Below are 18,836 nucleotides of genomic sequence, written 5' to 3'. Positions count from 1 at the left end.
CGAGGCGGGTGGATCACGAGGTCAAGAGATCAAGACCATCCTGGTCAACATGGTGAAACCCCGTCTCTACTAAAAATACAAAAAGTCAGCTGGGCATGGTGGCGTGTGCCTGTAATCCCAGCTACTCAGGAGGCTGAGGCAGGAGAATTGCCTGAACCCAGGAGGCGGAGGTTGCGGTGAGCCGAGATCGCGCCATTGCACTCCAGCCTGGGTAACAAGAGCGAAACTCCGTCTCAAAAAAAAAAAAAAAAAAAAAAGAATGGAACACCTTGGTAACCCAGCGATAATATCCCCAGGAAACAGCCAGCTCCCTGCCCTACAGCTGGGAGACAAGAAAGGGAGATGGGGCGTATCCTATCCAGATGGAGAAGGTCAGATGGGAGAACGAGAGTGTGAGGTAAGGGGCCAGAGAACAGAAGCTGAGCAAGTCCTGAGGACAGCCTGGTCCAACCTCACACAAACAGAAGGCCAGCAGGGTGCGCTAGTGAGCACTGTGCCTCCACCCCAGGCAAGGGCTGAGGTATCCCAGCAGATGTGAAACATACAAGGCCCAAGGATGGCCTCCAAGCACCACTCCAGTGTGTGTGCAGAGAGAGAAACGCACTTTCTTTCCCACTGCAATACTCAAGGGACCAAGAAAAGGGCTCAGCACCCCTTTAATTGCTAGCAGATTCAAAACTGCAAATGGGGCCAAAGTTCCCACACCCTCCAAGGGTGTGCAGACACTTCCAAGAGCCAGCAGAAGCTCAGAAACTCAGATTTCCTCACAAAGCTCTTAAATGGAACTAGAGGACGCAAATCTAACCCAGCCCAGAAACAGTTCAATACTTGTAAACTGGGGAATCTGATAGGGAATTATGCAGAGAAAAGCTGGCATTGTCAATACAGCACAGCAGGGCACACACATCTGGCTGCTTTTTGTGTTTATAGTTCGTATATCCAGACAATCTTTTTATGCAAATAATAAATCTGCATGGAAATAAGGGGCAATCTGCTTTTACATTACTGGGATATATTTTACTTGGCAAATAATTTCCCTGGACTTAAAAGGATCAAAGAAAAGGAAAGGACTTCCCTGGCGCTGCACAACAAAACCCACGTGGTGCTGGGCCAGCTAACTGCCCCAAGGAAAACCAAGGACTAGAATGGAGGCAGGACTTATGGTTCCCTCTCTGCCCCCAGGCTTCCTTCTTCACTCCCTCCAGCGGGTGCCAGACTGGCCCTCGCAGGAGTCTCCACCACCAGGACTCAACAGAGGCAGCAGCTTCAACAGTTCCATGGTGAGTGTTAGAAAGTTCTTTTCTTGGGAGGCCGACACGGGCGGATCACGAGGTCAGGAGATCAAGGCCATCCTGGCTAACATGATGAAACCCTGTCTCTACTAAAAATACAAAAAATTAGCCAGGCATGGTGGCACGAGCCTGTAGTCCCAGCTACTCTGGAGGCTGAGTGAGGAGAATCACTTGAACCCAGGAGGAGGAGGTTGCAATGGGCCAAGATGGCACCACTGCACTCCAGCCTGGACAATAGAGAGAAACTCCGTTCCCCTCCCCACTCCCCAAAAAAATCCTTTATACCCAGCCGCTGGGCCTCACACCACCCACCAACCCTGCCACCATCCTCTGACCCCTATTTCTGATTCGAGTTCCCCTTGAGGTACTTGGAGGTAGCTCTCATATCCCTTCCGAGTCTTTTCTCCATGGTGGTAACCATGCACGTCTTCAACCTTTCTTCACTCTTTGGAGACATTCTTGCATGTCCACACACCTGGTGACCACGTAAGGGACCCAGCACAATTCACAATCCACATGAGCGCAAACGAGGTGGAGCCAGGACGTGTGCAGGGCAAGTCTAGTTCCACACATGCCCTCCCTGCTGCTCCAGGTCAGGCATTTCCACCTGCGTGGAGGCGACTAAAACCACACCCTCTTTCCACTGTCTGGCCCAACCCCAGCCAGAAGCAGCTGATGTGGGTGGTGACAGTGACAACTGGCATTTATGAAAGACCTGCTCTTGTCAGACCCTCCGCCGTGCCTTTCAGTTCTCACAAACGTCAGAAGCCACAGGTACAAAGTTAACAGGGGAGGAGCCCCACGAGGAGCCTGCTGCAACCAGCCTGCCTGGGGTCACAGAGCTAGGACGCCTGACCACAGCCAGGCTCAGGGATTCCATGTGTTTAAGCCTCGTTCCAGGAAAGGTCGTTGAATGAACCGCTGTTCCTTCACGATGCTTTCCTGATTTGGGCATTCATTTGTAAAATTTAAAATATCATAACAAACAGCAAATCCAAGGAAAACTGCTTCGATGCTTGAAATAACCCCAACTGTCTGGAGAACAGCTATAAATGTGAGGCTCTGGGGAGCAGAGGGAGGCCTGAGAGGCGGGCCTTCTCACTCAGGGCCCCAAATGGCTGGCTGTGGGAGCCCTTCCAAAGGATGCGTCATGAGAACCCAGCTAATTATCCACGCAATTCACACACTGGGGTGGGGGCCATCGCCAGGGGAAAGCCAAGGCTATCTCAAGACCGCAGCCAGACAGGAGGCTGGGGAGACTTGCACCGGCCACCCTCTGCTTTAGTAACTTGGCCCCAAGCTTCTGGGGGAGGGGGTCTCTGCTTACAGGAGGACTGCGAAAAGGAACGCTATTGGGTCACTGTCCCAATGATCTGAGCTACAGGTGGTCACACACTGGGGAGTGCGGGGAGGCCCGGCTTGGAAGTCCTCTCGTCTTCCCACCCCTTCTCCCGTCCTGGCCCTCACAGGTAGCTCCTCTCCCCAGTCTCCCCCCTGCACCCCGCAATTCCTCCCGTCTCAACTCCAGCACCTCTCTCTTGCGTCCTCCCTCCCTCGAGCCCCCTCTCAGCTCGGCCTCCAAAAGGAAGTTCGGACAGAGCCGTAGGAAAAGGGAAGCCACCACGGTTTCTGAAAACAATTCCCGAGGGCCAGGACGGTCACAAGGTCGGGGAGGAAGCGGCGCTGCTGATCAAATGAGAGTGGGACTAGTCTCCTGGGGTGGGGTGGGGGGACCCCGGTTGTCTGCGGAAGCCGCTGGCAGGGCGGCCCCTCCGAAGAGGGACGGAAGGGCTGCGTGGCACCCTCGCACTCAAAGAGCGGGGGCGCGCCCTCCGCGGGGAGAACTTGGGGGTGGCTGCTAGACCCGACTTGACTCCTGGCATCGAACCCCGCAGTTAACTGCTCCCAGACGCTTTCCCAGAGCGCCCGCCGCCGGCCTGCCCTTCTGAGGTACCCAGCAGGGGGCTGGGGCCCGGCCGACCCTGGGAGCCGCTCAGCACCGGGCGCCCCCGCCCTCCTCGGAAGTGACTAGTCCTCCGGACCGTCCGCCGCCCGCCCTGCCGGTCTCGACCCTTTCCCGACCCATTTCGCTCCTCCGCCGGGAGCGCCACCAGGCTCAGCAGGCCCCCGTCCTCCTGCCCGCCGCCCAGGCACCCCTAGTCTGCGGGCAGGAGGGAAAAGTCGCAATCTCGGGTGAAGTCTCTTCCCCGCCTCCTCCGTGCACTTCCAGGCGGCCTCGGCCCCGCGCCCCCGGCCCCGCGTCCCCGGCCCCACACCTTGCCGCAGCGGCCCCCGCGCCAGCTCGGGCCGGTCCTCGGGGAAGGCGTCGCGCAGGCGCTGCCAGAGGCGGCCCAGGTCGGCGAGGCTGCGGTGCAGGTAGAGCACGCTGCGGTCCGACCACTCTGTGCGGATCTCGAAGAACTCCTCCTCGTCGCCGCGCCGGCTGACGATGAGCCTGCGGATGCCGTTCACCCAGCAGCCGCGCACGAACATGTTCACGAGCGACGTGCCCTCAAACACCGCCGAGGCCATGCCGCGCGCATGCCCCCGCCAAGGGCGCCCCGGCCCCGCAGCCCGCCCGCCCGCTCGCCCGCAGCAGGCGCGCCCCGGCCGGGATAGTCACGGGTCGGGCCGGGGTCGGGATCGTCCGGGGCGTGTCCGGGGCCGGGGTCTGGGTCGTCCGGAGTCAGTCCGGGCCGGAGTCGTCCGGGGCGCGTCCGGGGCCGGGGTCGTCCGAGGTCGGCCCGGCACTCCGGGAGGTGCGTGCGGCCCGCGCTCGGGGCGGCGCGGCGGCAAGTGGCTCGGGCCGGCCGGGCGCGGCTTTATAAGGCGCTTCCCATCGCGGGCGGCGCGGTCGTCGACGTCGAGGCCCGGCCGCGTCCGCCTCCCGCCCGCCTCCCGGGAAACGGGCGCCGCGGGCAGCCCTGGAAGGGAAGAGGTCTGGCCGGCCGCGCCCCCGCCGCCTCCGCAGAGCCCTCGCTGCTGCGGCCGCGGGAACCCCCGGAGCCGGGAGCGGGCCCGAGCCCCCAGCGCTCGCCCCCGCCTCGCGCTTAGCGCCCCCCGCGCCTCCTCCCTCGCAGCCCGGGAGCCGCAGGTCCGTGACTGGACCAGCCGGGAAGGGAGGCGGGGCGGGCCCTGCTCGCCAAGCGCTCGGCGCAGACTTTTTTCTCTTTCCGTTTCGCGATCTTCGGGACCTCCCAGGGCTGGGAGCTGCGCGCCCCACCCGGCCCGCGAGGGGATGGCAACTGCCGGGGGTCCGGAGGCGGGGCCGCGAATTTCGGGGCGGGGGGCGCGGGCCGGGCCGACCGCCGCCCCCACCCGCCCCGAGGAGGGCCCAGGCTACGGCTGCCTTCGGTGCCCCGCGTCCCCTCCTTGCCCCGCGTCCCTGCCTCGCGTCCTCCCGCGCATTCCGCTCGTGCCTTAGCCGCGCCAAGGCCGGGGCCGCGGCCGGACAGACGGCTCGCTGGGCAGCCCTCGGAGAAGTGGGAAGAGAGGAGAAAACAGTGGCGAAAAGAAGGTTTCCTGAGAAAGAGCGCCCTGGGGAGCCGGACGCCGTGGGTGCGCTTGAGGGGCCTCGGGAGTGGACCTGAGGAAACGGCTGGCATTGAAAACGGACTCAGCGGCGCGTTACTGAGGCCGTTCCTACTGGGAAGAGAATTAATGGCGCTTGAGAATTACAAGTCAGCTCCAGAAATGACTCGAGTGACCTCACAGCGTGTAGGCAGGGGTGGGAGAGCCGGGGCGAGCCCCTCACCCCCCCCACCCCCGCCCCCGCCCCCGCGGCGCTCTGAAAAGCCTGGAAAGCCCAGCGCAGCACCGAAATGTTGGAGGCCCAAAGGCAGGTGGCCTGCCTCGAGTCACTCCCAACCCAGATGTCCCCCACCACCATGACCAGCTTTCGTTATGACTGCGCCAGTGACTTGCAGATAGCCTAGCTTCACAGTTCTTCACCTGGTCTGGGGCGGTGAACAGGTCAAGATGGAGAGCGCCAGGAGAGACTTTTCCTTTGTCTGTGTTCTTACATACACTTGTTCGTTAAATAAACGCTTATGTTTCCTGTGTCATTTTGTATATGGAAACGGGGCCGTGGGCACTGGAAGTAAATAGCCAGTGTGCCGGCAGCACTTGACTCTAGGTGGTGGGGATAAGGGCTCCTGTGACGACGGGACTAGCCCAAATGGGCCTACTCTGTTTATAACAAAATGTTGAGTTACCCTACCGGTATAGCACAGCCAAAAACTCTTAAGTCACAAATCCCTAGGCATGCACAACAGAAAAAGATTTCACCTAACAACACCCGGCACCAATTATTCCTCTCCTTGGAAGGCAGAAGACTGGGACATGACTGGAACCCGAACATGCGAACTCTCAGAAGGGAAGGGTCTCTGGGCCCAGAAGGTAGGGACTAAAATCCACCTCAACATACCTTACCATAAATGGCAAAATTTGAAGGCCTCCAAACAGACCCTGCCACGCCAACATTCCTAAGTCCTTTCCTTTGCCCTCTGCTTCATTAAAACTTGCCCCAGACCCCAAATCAGGGAGAAAGATTTGAACCTGCCTCCTGTCTCCTTGCCGGCTGGTCTTGCAATAAAGCCTTTCTTTTCTCAAAAGCCAGTACCGTGGTATTGGCTTCTGTGTACATCGGGCAGTGAGCCTGAGGCAGGAAAATAGGTTCCGGAGGCCGGGAACATAAGACCAATTCACACTTCAGCTATAACAGGAAATATTCTCTCCAAAGGGCATAGCTGTAAAAGACTTGACTTTATCCTAGTCATTTACATAGGGTGTAAGCGAAGTAACCAATGGAGTCCTCTAGGGGATATTTAAACTCCCCAAAATTCTGTAACAGGGCATTTGATCCCCTATGCTCGGGCTGCTCCCACACTGTGGAGTGTATTTTCATTTTCAATAAATCTTTTTCATTCCTTCCTTGCTTTGTGTGTTTTGTCCAATTCTTGGTTCAAGACTCTGAGAACCTGGACACCCTCCACCGGTCACAAGCCCATTTGCTTAATAAGACTATTCATATTTTCTTCTCAGTATTTTCTTGTTACTTATTTTCTGAAAGTGCCAGGAAGAGGAGGGCAGGCAGGGGCCACCCCAAAATAGGCCACCCGTGGTGTCATGGTGACTTCTAACCCCAGTCCCCAAGAATTTGAAAGTGATGATGACTGTTACGAAGTGTTGGATTTAACTAAGTGTGCAAGAAGACATCAGTGGTAGAACTGAGTATTTGACCCCAGTGTGGGACCTATGGTGTTACAGAAAAATGCTCAGTTGCACCGGGCGAGGTGGCTCACACCTGTAATCCTAGCACTTTGGGAGGCCAAAGTGGGTGGATCATGAAGTTAGGTGTTCGAGACCAGCCTGACCAACATGGTGAAAGCCCATCTCTACTAAAAATACAAAAATTAGCTGGGCGTGGTGGCGCGAGCCTGTAATCCCAGCTACTCAGGAGGCTGAGGCAGAATAATCGCTTGAACCCAGGAGGCAGAGGTTGCAGTGAGCCCAGATCGTGCCACTGCACTCCAGCCTGGGCAACAGAAGGAGACTCCATCTCAAAAAAAAGAAAAAAAAGAAAGAAAAATATTCAGTAGCTACCCAGATTGGAATGTGTGGTGTGACTGGCTGGTATGCAGGATTTTTGCTCCCGAAAAAGTTGGGAAGCTTGCAGCAACTGCAGTGACTTCCAAACTGACTGGAAGAGAATTAAAAAAGACATAAAGCAAAAAGACCAAGAAATGAGCAAATAAAGCAGCACCTGAAATCAACCATACAATTGAAGGAGCAACAGAATGGATTAAACAGAACATTGTGATCGCCAGTGGATTTGTGGGAGGCTTTTTGCTAAGACTTGCATCTTAAGAACATGAATGGTCTACCATAGCAGACTCAGCTATGAGAAGTGGCGGCAACACGGTGTCCTCTCTCAACCGTACATGCTGCCGGATCTCAGAAAAACAACTAGCTGGACACTACTGAACCCACAACTTAGCATTTTGCCATCTGGAGCCTGTCAAACTGGTATGTGCTGTAAAACAACTTACGTGGTCGGTGAACAGTAGCATTTCTGAACAAAACGTGGCTTTTATCATTTAAAAAGTGCTTCTCTTTAGAAATTAGCCTATAAAATATCATCATTGCTTGTAGATATAGAAAAATAAGAAATCTGCTGCATTTATTGCCCTGTGAAATATAAATCCCCTTTAAACTTAGATAAGATTTTATGGCCGGGCACGGTACTTTGGGAGGCCAAGGTGGGTGGATCACCTGAGGTCAGGAGTTCAAGACCAGCCTGGCCAAAATGGTGAAACCCTGTCTCTACTAAAACTACAAAAAAATGACCCGAGCATGGTGGAAGGTGCCTGTAATCTCAGCTACTCGGGAGGCTGAGGCACGAGAATCTCTTGAACCCAGAAGGTGAAGGTTGCAGTGAGCAGAGGTTGCGCCACTGTAGTCCAGCCTGGGTGACAGAGTGAGACCCTGTCTCAAATAAATAAATAAATAAGATGTTCTTCATTATGCTTTACAGTATAATGCCAGTAATTTTAAAATTTGTTTTATAGCCGGGTGTGGTGGCTCACACATGTAATCACAGCACTTTGGGAGGCCGAGGAGGGTGGATCACCTGAGGTCGGGAGTTCGAGACCAGCCTGACCAACATGGAGAATCCCTGTCTCTACTAAAAATACAGAATTAGCCAGGCATGGTGGCACATACCTGTAATCCCAGATATTCAGGAGGCTGAGGCAGGAGAATCACTTGAACCTGGGAGGTGAAGGTTGTCGTGAGCTGAGATCACACCATTGCTCTCCAGCCTGGGTAACAAGAGTGAAACTCTGTCTCAAAAAAAAAGAAAAGAAAAGAAAATAGAAAATTTGTATTATAGCTTCAATATAAGGGCCGACTTCTTTAAAAAAGATATGTTTGCAGTAAATTGAAGAACTCTAATGCCCCTTTGTGGAAGAAAGCTTTAGAAATGATATAATTATTAAAGATATTAGACAAAAATAATTTTCAAATAAGGATGATGATGAAAGAATCTCTGAAGTGAGTATTAAAACTTCTGACTACTTCTAACTGTTGGTCCTACCCAGACGCTGATTAAGTCCAATCGTGTAGTCTAAACTGCTCACTTGATGTGTCTTTGCCTCCATTTGCCTTTCCATGAAATGGGAATTTAAAACAAAAATGAAAAGCCCATGACCGTTGTGAGGTTAAATAAAATGATACATGCCGAAAGGGTGCGGTGGACACCTTTGAGGACTTGTGTTATATAAATGTCAATAAGAGATACAGAGGAGGTGGAGCGGTTTTGGGTTGTAAATCCAGCTGATTAGCTGATATGTTACATAATAGAATCTGCAAATGGAGAACAAAGAGGAGCTCTCAGGGTCACCCGCCCATCTTCCAAGCCTGGTTTAGAATTACAAAGGTGTAACCAAGGAGGAGCCCTGTTGTAGGTAAGAGCTTTGGAAACCAGACACTTCAGTCCGATTAATACGAGTAAGTAATGAGAAGACTTCATGAAACTCAAGGCCTTTCTTCTGAGGGGGTGTTGGGGTGTCCTGTTTATTTTCTTCGGCGGTGGTTTTGTTTGGATTTAGATTTTCTTTTTTTAAGTTCTATCTGTTCTCCCTGGCCCTCAAAGTGAAGAGGAAGACAATGCAAAGGCCGGGAGGCATCCCTGCAGGCTTCCCTCTGTGACCCATTCATCTGACAGCTGACGACACAATAGGGGGCCCCGTGCTGCCCGGAGTCTGAAAAATAAGGTTAACTTCTAGAGCCAGAAGTGAGCAGTGAGTGTGGGATGGGAGAGGAGATGCTGGCCCTGTGGTGCCCTAACCCCACAGGTTCCACTATATGTGACCCCCATTCCACCCCATCTACGTTACTTCTCTCAACCCCTGAAGGGAGAGCTAAAGAGGGTCTTTTTTTTTTTTTTTTTTTTTAAATCACTATCTGTGTTTGCAAAGAGTTTGGAGCCTCATGTGATTGACCAGCTGTTCACAAAAGCTCCATGATTTGCATGTTCAGTTCTGCCTCACCGGTCAGTTGTTCTAGTCACAGTTGTTCTAGACATGGTAAGACAGTTCAGTGAACATCCCGCAAAACTGCAGCTCTTGGCCTGGTGTGGTGGCTCACACCCGTAATCCCAGCACTTTGGAAGGCTGAGGCAGGCGGATCACAAGGTCAAGAGATCGAGACCATCCTGGCCAACGTGGTGAAACCCCATGTTTCACCAAACAGAAAATACAAAAATTAGCTGGGCATGGTGGCACGCACCTGTAGGCCTGTAGTCCCAGCTACTTGGGAGGCTGAGGCAGGAGAATCGCTCGAGTCCAGGAGGCGGAGATTGCAGTGAGCCGAGATCGTGCCACTGCACTCCAGCCTGGTGACAGAGCAAGGCTCTGGCTCAAAAAACAGCAACAACAACAAAAACTGTAGCTCTTCTGTGTTTCTTTTCAAAACCAAAGGAATGGGACCTCAGAGTTGTGAATGTTTTCAGATACAGTAACCAATTTGATCCTCACAACAACCAAGGGGGCTGGAAGAGATCCTGGTTCCTTAGCAATTGAGGAAACAAGGCTCCTCCAAGAGGGTCTGGAGAGGCCCCGAGTGGCAGGCTAGCCCCACATGAAGACCCTGCTTGGCCCAGCTCCTGCAGATTCACCCCCTGATCTGGCCGGGCTTCCAGCACACGGGTGTTCATGGTCTCCAAAGGCCCTGTGCCTTCCCGAGGGGAACTGCTCACAGGCCCTCAGCCTGGAATGCCTCCCACCCCTGCCCTGAACTGCTCATCGCTACTCTTGCTTTAGACCAGGGCTTTTCTTCCTTTTTTTTTTAAGACAGGGTTTCACCATGTTGGTCAGGCTGGTCTTGAACTCCCGACCTCAGGTGATCCACCCGCCTTGGCCTCCAAAGTGCTTGGATTACAGGCATGAGCCACCACGCCTGGCCATAGACAGGGCTTTTCAAACCCTCCAGTGCCTGTGAATTTCCCAGGAACTTGTTACAAAGTAAATTCTGATTCAGGAGACCTGGATGGAGCCTGGGATTCTGCATTTCTGACAGGCTGCCAGAGCTCATGACCATCTGCCGGCCACGCTGAGCAGCAAGGCTGATCCTAGCATAGGCCTCAATTGATCTGGGATATGTCAAGAGACACTATTGTACCATCTCCTGGTGGCCTGCCTTGGTTCATAATTATAATGAGTGTTTGCTGTGTTTTCCTGGCTGAAGTGTAATCTCCACGAAGGCAGGGACTAGAACTCACTCATTCCTATTTGTATTCCCAGTGCCTGGCACGGTACCCGACACATGATAAATGCTCACTAAATAACTGTCAAATGGATAAGTGAATGAAAGACAAGAGCCAACACTGGTTTTCCCACAGGAACAATGCTGTCCCTTGATCTTGTGAAGGGCCAATAATGGGACATTGGGGAAAATTTTGCAACCTATCATCAAGTCTAGGTTTTACTGGAGGCTCATTCATATCCTAGGCAGGGACCATCTTAAAAGGGGTCAAACTAAAATGTTCATGGTGATCATCTCTCAAGAGTGGGATTACTGACTTTTATTTTTCCTTGTGCATTTTTCGTGTTTTCCAAATTTAATGCAATGAACAAGCACTAGTGCAGTGATTTGAAAGTTCATCTAAGCAAATTATTCTTTGAATTATCTCCAAGGTCACTTCTCTTTTGTCACTGCAGATGAACTATCTATGTGGCCACAGCCCATCACTCGTACTTACCCTGTCTCTGTTCCTCACATACAAAGAAAGGGGGGCTACAGATGATCACCGAGACTCTCTGCAGTGTGAATTCTCTATGAATCTTTTATCTGTGTATTCCTTCTCAGCCTAGCTATTCCACAGCAGTCCCAGCCTCATTCCTGACTATCTCATTTCTGCATTTCTGCCAGTGTGAATTATGTTTCATGCTGCTGGCTTTCTAAGGATGGAATTTGTGACTCAAGGCCTAAGCTGCTACTGAGCTATTTGCTAAATTTAAGTTGCCATTTTTGAACACCCAGACTCCTAAGAATCGATGAAAACCCAAGTCACAGCACTAAATAATCCTATGGATTGGGGGTGGAACGGGGCGGGGCACTGGAGTTTTATGCTTTTCACATATTGGCATTCCAGTAAACATTCCTAAAATAAATATATAAGCTGTGAGGTTATTCAGGAAACAGCCTATGGACAGTTTGTACCTCCTCCACAACCCACTGTATTATCCCTAATGGTGTGAATGCATTCATACGTTAAGTGATTTAACATTATTTTGGGAGTTGAAGGTAAACTATTTTTTTTACATTTATTAGCTCATTGAGACATTCACTCAGCCTACTTTCTATAGGCTAGAATGAGCAGAGTTAGTGAGCTTGTTTGTGGAAACTATGTAGGAAAAATAAGGAAAGTTTGAAGTTCAAATCTGAAATATTTTGAAATCAACATTGACTTGAGACATAAAGACATAATGTTTGCCCATAATATTTATGCTGGAACTATCTATTACATCACGACAAACATGGGATCTCTTTATATGGTTAGATTAAATAAGAAATCATTGGCTGGGAGTGGTGGCTCACTCCTGTAATCCAAGCACTTTGGAGGCCGAGGCTGGTGGATCACCTGAGGTCGGGAGTTCAAGACCAGCCTGACCAACATGGTGAAACCCCGTCTTTAAAATAAATAAATAAATAAATAAAATAAGAGATCATTGCTACACTTTGATTCAGCGTTTTCTTATATTCTGAATAAAAATAAAATTTCTGTGCCTGAACTTTGTTCTGAAATGTTTTGAGCAGATATCAGTCTTCATATTAACCAGTAATATAAGCCCCAAACAAGTAATGTAACTTTTGAATTTTTACCACATGGATAGATAGAAACATAGTTATAAATATGTAGATACAGATGTGTCTTATTTGATTCCACAAAAGATTTAAGATGACTTGCCAAAATATACATACAATAAAAAATGCATAAATTACAATTTAAGGCCTGGGAAAATGTAGAAGACAAAAAGGAGCAGAGGAAAATTGGTCCACAGATAAGCAGGCCATCGAAGTCCATTCAGTTACTAAATGTGGGTTGCAAATGACTTTCCTCTAATGCTTCAAAGTTAAACTCCGCAACCTTACCCTGACCTGCAAGGCTTCTACATGGCCTGTGCCTCACACTGTCCCCCCAGCCTTTCACTGTGTCCCTCACACTCCTGTATTCTCTGGTACATTCCTCCTAGATATGCCCTTTGGGTCCCTGGCATATCTACGCTTTGTGGTCGCTGCTGTGCCAGCCTGAAACTCTGCCCTGTGTGCTCCCAAATGGCTCCCTCCCTGATATTGGCTTGAATTCACCACCGACTCAGAGAAGCCCTTTTTGGCCACCCACCTGGAAGAGCTCACTCCCCCCGCTGCCCATCATTCTGTTTCAGTGTGTTTTGTGTTTCTTCAGAGCGTACGGCATGCAGGCATTATGACCTGTCTCCTTACTAGCATGTACATCCTGTGAGAGGAGGGCCCTTTTCTGTTCTATAGACTGCTGTGTCCCGAGAACAGCAAACGGTGAAGTTTGTGTTCTCCGCCCAGGGGCAGTGCAGGTATCCTGTCTTGTTGGCTGAGGGTGTACCCACATGTTTTTTTTTTTTCTGAAACGGAGTCTGGCTAGAGTGTGGTGGCATGATCTTGGCTCACTGCTATAGATGCCCGCCACCAGACCCAGCTAATTTTTGTATTTTTAGTAGAGACGGGGTTTTACCATATGGGTCAGGCTGGTCTCGAACTCCTGACCTCAGGTGATCTGTCTGCCTCAGCCTCCCAAAGTGCTGGGATTACAGGTATGAGCCACCATACCCGGCCTCCACGTGCTTTTAAAAGTAGATCTGAGCACTGGGATTGTAGGATGGACATCTTTTCATCATGTAAAAATTCCTATCTGGGTCTGATAATCCTCACAACAACATCTGAGGAACCTCTTAAGTCTATTTGGTCATGAAATGAGGAGACTCTGCAACTGAAATTTCCAGTAGACTGGGAGCTGTCCTAACGCATGAACAGGGGAACATCAAGACCCCAGCCTCATCTGCCGTAAAGTGCTCCATGGTGATTTGGACCTGGGAAAATTTCAAAGTAACATTTGCTAATTGTCGGCTACATGGCTATACACATAGACAGTTCACCAACATAGATTTCTAGTGATCCTGCCAGGTAAACTTTGTTCTCAGATAAAATGCCTCCAAGTAACTGGGTTTAGGGGTGCATTTACCAATAGGCTAATTTCAGTATTAGATTAGCCTCTCAAGTACTGCTTTCTGATGTCAGAATGAAGCCAACTGTCAATGAAGTCACTGCTAGTACATAAAAATGAAACTATATCATAAGATAGAGAATAATTCTTAGAACACTGGGAAAACTTAAATATAAACAGGATGCAAATGATATTTCAGAAGTTTTGTTTATTTTCTTTTTTTTTTTTTTTGGAGACGGGGTTTCACCATGTTGGCCAGGCTGGTCTCGAACTCCTGACCTCAGGTGATCCGCCCGCCTCGGCCTCCCAAAATGCTGGGATTACAAGCGTGAGCCACCACACCCGGCCTTTGTTTATTTTCTTAAGTGCACTAACGGTATTTTGCAATGGCAGTGTTCTTGTTTTTAGGCTTTGCATGCTGAAGTACTCAGTAATGAAGTGTTGTGATGTTAAAAACTGTCTTTCAACTGGCTTCACAATAAATAACTAAATAACTCAGTAGGTAAATCTAGGAAGCATATATAGCAAAATGTGAATAATTGTTGTATCTAAGAGAAAGGATTTAGGCCTTTATTATACTGTTCTATTCTATTAACTTTTCTGAATATTTGAAAATTTTTCCAAGAAAAGGTTGGAGAGGGAGAATAATATTTATATTTCTACTCCTTTTAATATACAGATAATCTAAACATGGTTTCAAGGACCTGTTGTCTGCCTTGAGAAACCATTTATTTCTACTGACATTCTCTTTTTTTTTGAGACAGAGTCTTACTCTGTCACCCACGCTGGAGTGATCTCAGCTCACTGCAACCTCCACCTCCCAGGTTCAAGAGTTTCTCCTGCCTCAGCCTTCCAAGTAGCTGGGATTACAAGCGCACAGCACCATAGCTGGGATTACAGGTGTTTGGGACCACACCCGGCTAATTTTTGTATTTTTAGTAGAGACGGGGTTTCGCCATGTTGGTCAGGCTGGTCTTGAACTCCTGACCTCATGATTCGCCCGCCTCGGTCTCCCAAAGTGCTGGGATTACAGATGTGAGCCACCACGCCCAGCTTATTTCCACTGACATTCTCACAGTGATATTAAGGCTCAGATACTATTTAAGCATTCATGGCTATGATTTTTTTTATCAAGCACATTAAAATTAGTCCCAAACTGGTTATTATTCACTGAGTCAAAGGTCAAGAAAAAGAACCAAAATCAATCAACAGTGTGTCTTGTATGTAATACGAATTCATAGAGCCATGAACTTGTAATACACCTTCATAGACGTATCCACAGGGTGATGATGAGTGTGGCGTCATCTGTGTTTAAAGCCCCCTTATTCCTGAGAAGCCCTGGCTTGTCACATACCACTCGCCAAAACACACAACAGCCCCCCCAGCAAATTAAGTCCAGAATATTGAATTTTACACCCAAATGCCCTGAGATAGATATTCAACTAAACTTTAATAGCATCATTTAACATTCTAGCTGAAGAGGACTTTAGTGAAAAGGACTTTTGTGATCATTTAACTACAGTGAATGTTGGTTGTAAAATCATTAAAGCCCAGCAGGGCAGAGATGTTGTCCTGGTTGTGTTTGCATGAGTAGTATCACGTAACATAGAAACTTTCTAGGCTGGTACCCAGTCATGCTTTTATTCTATGAGGGAGTAAAAAGGGGATTGAGATCCTTCAGTCTCATTCAAGGAGTTGTGGAGGGGGCTCTGGGTTGAGTCTACCTCCTTTGGTATCTGCTCATATCTATGTGTCCAGCATTTTGTTCATTTTGTGCAGCCTCAATCTAATCACATGGTCATCCACTTAGGACTAGGTGAGCAAGACCTCTTGGTTCAGAAAACCAAGGCTCAATTCCATTGACCCTTACCTGATGGAGTAGACAGGCTCCTGGAAAGATATGGTTTGACTAAATGTCTATACATTTATTTGAATGGACGTGAATTTGTAACAGGTGGCATATTTCACCGCTTAGCTTCACCCACATGACAGGCTTGGATTTGTCCCCAACAGCATCTCTGAATAGCAAGGACCCATGCTGTTTTGGGGGGAATTGTATGGTTTGGGCCATTCAAGGAAGGTAACACGAGGGGGCTCATCGAGGTGTTTGGGCAGAGATGGGCAGGTGGGTACTCTCGCAGGTCCTGGCCCAATGAGGACAGGACAAGCAGCTTCTCACCACTTGCAATGCACAATTCACAGACATGGCTTGGCTTCCATGAGGTGGTGGTGTATGCTGGCTGCCATTCCAAAGTCCCTCCTGCCTGCCACCATGTTCCCGCCCACACCCTCCAGGTGACTTTAGGCTCTTCCTGTCCTCTCTTTGCAGGCAAACTTCTTGTCTCCTCCCTCCTGTGGCCTTTCTGTTAGAATCTCAAGAGCATTACTGTGATATACAAGACAAGAAGTTTTCCCATACAGGATGGGGAACCCTGGTTTATTTCTCTTTGTGTCACTGACACAATTTTAATTCTTCTTGAAGGCTAGTCTTAGTAAGTGGGGGAAAGTTTATGTCAAGATGATGTTTGAAGAGATCTTACTACAAGCCAAGAGAACATTAGAGTCCCACGTCACCCTCCTTTCTAAAACAAATAATCACATCCTGATTCCCTTTTGGCTTTTTTGTGTATTTATATTTTCACCCAGCTTTGCTGAATGCAGACCAGGGTATTTCAATGAAAGCTCTATTTCACCCTTCTCTCCTTCTCTCTAGTTGGCCAGAATATTTGCTTCCAAGCGCAGCCCAAATACTTCCCTTAGTTGTCTGCACCTCTCAAATATTTTAGCTAATTGTCGAATTTCTGCTACCCATTGTCTTATGACTGTGTATACCTCACCCACGGGGCTTAAATTCTGCCCAAGTAAAAAGGATTTGGTGAACTGAAGCTAGAAAGAAGCTCAAGGCAATGGAGCAAATGCCCATGTCTTGATTCAAGGAGCAACTTTTACCGAATTACGTGCATTCGTAGCAGTTGCTAGGATGAATTGTTCTGACACTCATCCAGACAGAAAAATAATTGAAGTTTTCTGTCCCAGGGGTTCTCTAACTCAGACGCTCAAAACGACCTGACCTCAGTTAGCCTAGAGCAGAAGTCACAAGGTCAAAATTTAAAAAATAAGTAAATACATCTATAAGGAGATATAAACTGCTTTCCAAAAACATCCAATTTAGGCCAGTGATTGAAGAACTAAGAATAACTGGAACATTTGCTTTTTACTTATTTTACAAATAATTAAAGTTACTGATAATGCTTATGTTATCTGAGCAAGGAGTGTGTGTGTGTGTGTGTGTGTGTGTGTGTGTAAGTTTCTGCTTGAGGATCTTCATGCTGTTCCTACTCCTGTGCCCCTGTGTATATTCTAGAAACCAGTGCTAGTTCTGATGAGCAACTTTAGGCTAAACCACAGCCATAGTTTAGAAGCTATGCAATTGCAGACTACTCAGCAGCTTTTGCTTTTTGTTAATAACCTATTTTAAAGTTCAGCAGACTGGCATCTCTTTTGATGCTGATTATACTCCTTCTAGAACTCCACTCCAAGTTCAGCGTCAGCAAATCCCGGTCTGACAGTAAGTTAGATTTCTCAGTTTGCCACTGCGCTGCCTTTCAGGGGCAGGCTAAACCCCAAAGTCGCTGCCGTGGCAGAGCCCACGCCACGCCTTTCAGACCACAGTGACAGATGGTTTTGCTTAAAGGCAATCCCTGTGAGATAGCTGGGCTGCCCAGGCGGCCGTGTGGGCATGCTTCGGGCATGCAGCCAGCAATCACATGCTATTCACGTATTTCACATCCATAACCACACCCGCATGTAGTTGAAGCACTGTCTGGTCTTCAGAGGCCTTTTTGTAACTTTATATTCAATGAAAACAGCCCTTGGTGATTAATTTTGCTCCCTCTGGCCCCTTTCAGGAAAACAGGTTTGACACATAATCCGTATTTTTCAAAGTAAGAGAAAATGGAATTGAAAAGAGTATTTTCTAATGAATTAATTGCAATGATTTTTGAGTCCAACATTAGAAGAAATGTAATTCCTCCTAGAATGCAACTGCACACATACTGCTCAATTATGTATAATAACTATTTTTATTCCAAAAAGGGTTTGAAGTGGCTTCCAAAAAAATGAATGACATTAACAACTAAGGATATTGGGCAGAAACTGGGCATAGCCGATGGATTTCACTTCTCTATGGCTGTGGCTGTTCATTTTCCCTCATGAGGTATAAGAAAAGAGGAAGGGAGACTGGCCAGGGGAAAATGACACCGAATCTGGGAATACCGTCCTTCAAATCACAGACCTACAGGGAAACGACAGGGTACCACGCATTATTCAGGCCGTTCTCAAACGTTTAACTGTTTCACATAAATATCAAGTTAAACACATCTTAGTAAGGTGGGTAAACATATTTGCCCATATCCCAAATTACCCCAAATCAGATTCTCCACTATACAGGAAGCAGACGGTGGCTTCCACCACCGCCTGCTTCACAAGGTTTATTCCTTAATAGCGGGACTCGTCCTCTGTTCTTAGCTCTGAGCAGTGAGGTTTTCAAACAAAAACATTTGTTTTCAAACAAAAACATTTCCAGGAAATCTTCTGTCTGAGGAATGATGAACACATGTTTCTCTTAGTTGGGGAGCGTGGGAAGGAGGGAGGCAAAGGTGTGGGGGACTTTGGTATCCTCTCTTCTTAACCCAGTACTTGGTGGGTATTCTCCCAGGCCGTTCAGTGAAACAACAAAATGACCAGAAAACAACACTTTAACAAAGTTTCTGGCCGGGTGCCATGGCTCACGCCTGTAATCCCAGCACTTTGGGAGGCCAAGGCGGGTGAATCACGAGGTCAGGAGTTCAAGACCAGCCTGGCCAACATGGTGAAACCCCATCTCAACTAAAATAACAAAAATTAGCCGGGTGTTGTGGCACATACCTGTAATCCCAGCTACTCAGGAGGCTGAGGCAGGAAAATCGCTTGAACCCGGGTGGCAGAGGTTGTAGTGAGCTGAGATCGTGCCACTGCACTCCAGCCTGGGTGACAGAGCGAGACTCTTGCTGAGAAAAAAAAAAAAAGTTTCTATGACAACATGTTATGAAGAAGCACACTTCCTAAGGAAATGAAACTCCTAAATGCGTTGGTAACTTTACTGGTGATCTGGCAGTTGTCCTTTTTTTTTTTCCAGTTTGCTAATTATAAATCCAGATGCAAAACCTATGACTACCCAATTTTTAATTTTTAAAAAATATATTTATCCAACTGTAATAAAAATATATTCTGTAAGTGTAACAAAA

The 18,836-nt window shown here is 48.7% G+C and overlaps 1 protein-coding gene, 1 long non-coding RNA gene and 1 pseudogene across 2 annotated transcripts in view; 1 reads left to right on the top strand and 2 right to left on the bottom strand.

Annotated features, from left to right (window-relative positions):
- PXDC1 (PX domain containing 1) overlaps positions 1 to 3,958 on the bottom strand; it is a 30,289-nt gene extending 26,331 nt beyond the window's left edge. Inside the window, exon 1 of the mRNA XM_032250059.1 lies at positions 3,569 to 3,958. Within this exon, the coding sequence (XP_032105950.1) occupies positions 3,569 to 3,824 (256 nt within the window). The 5' untranslated portion in view covers positions 3,825 to 3,958. The remainder of the gene's footprint in view (positions 1 to 3,568) is intronic.
- A 2,254-nt stretch (positions 3,959 to 6,212) lies between these two features.
- LOC116531337 lies at positions 6,213 to 7,551 on the top strand (annotated as a pseudogene).
- Positions 7,552 to 17,614: 10,063 nt separating this feature from the next.
- LOC116531400 lies at positions 17,615 to 18,275 on the bottom strand. The gene is made up of 2 exons (XR_004260404.1): positions 17,975 to 18,275; positions 17,615 to 17,845 (listed from the first exon to the last, which is right to left on the bottom strand). It is a non-coding gene; the product is annotated as an uncharacterized LOC116531400 (long non-coding RNA).
- Positions 18,276 to 18,836: the final 561 nt, after the last annotated feature.

Source organism: Sapajus apella, unplaced genomic scaffold (genome assembly GCF_009761245.1).
Source record: "Sapajus apella isolate SASKATOON/1434 unplaced genomic scaffold, GSC_monkey_1.0 scaffold70, whole genome shotgun sequence".
In the NCBI taxonomy this organism is placed as follows: Eukaryota; Metazoa; Chordata; class Mammalia; order Primates; family Cebidae; genus Sapajus; species Sapajus apella.
The sequence above is the reverse complement of the archived record's forward strand: the minus strand, read 5'-3'. Positions and strand labels throughout refer to the sequence as shown.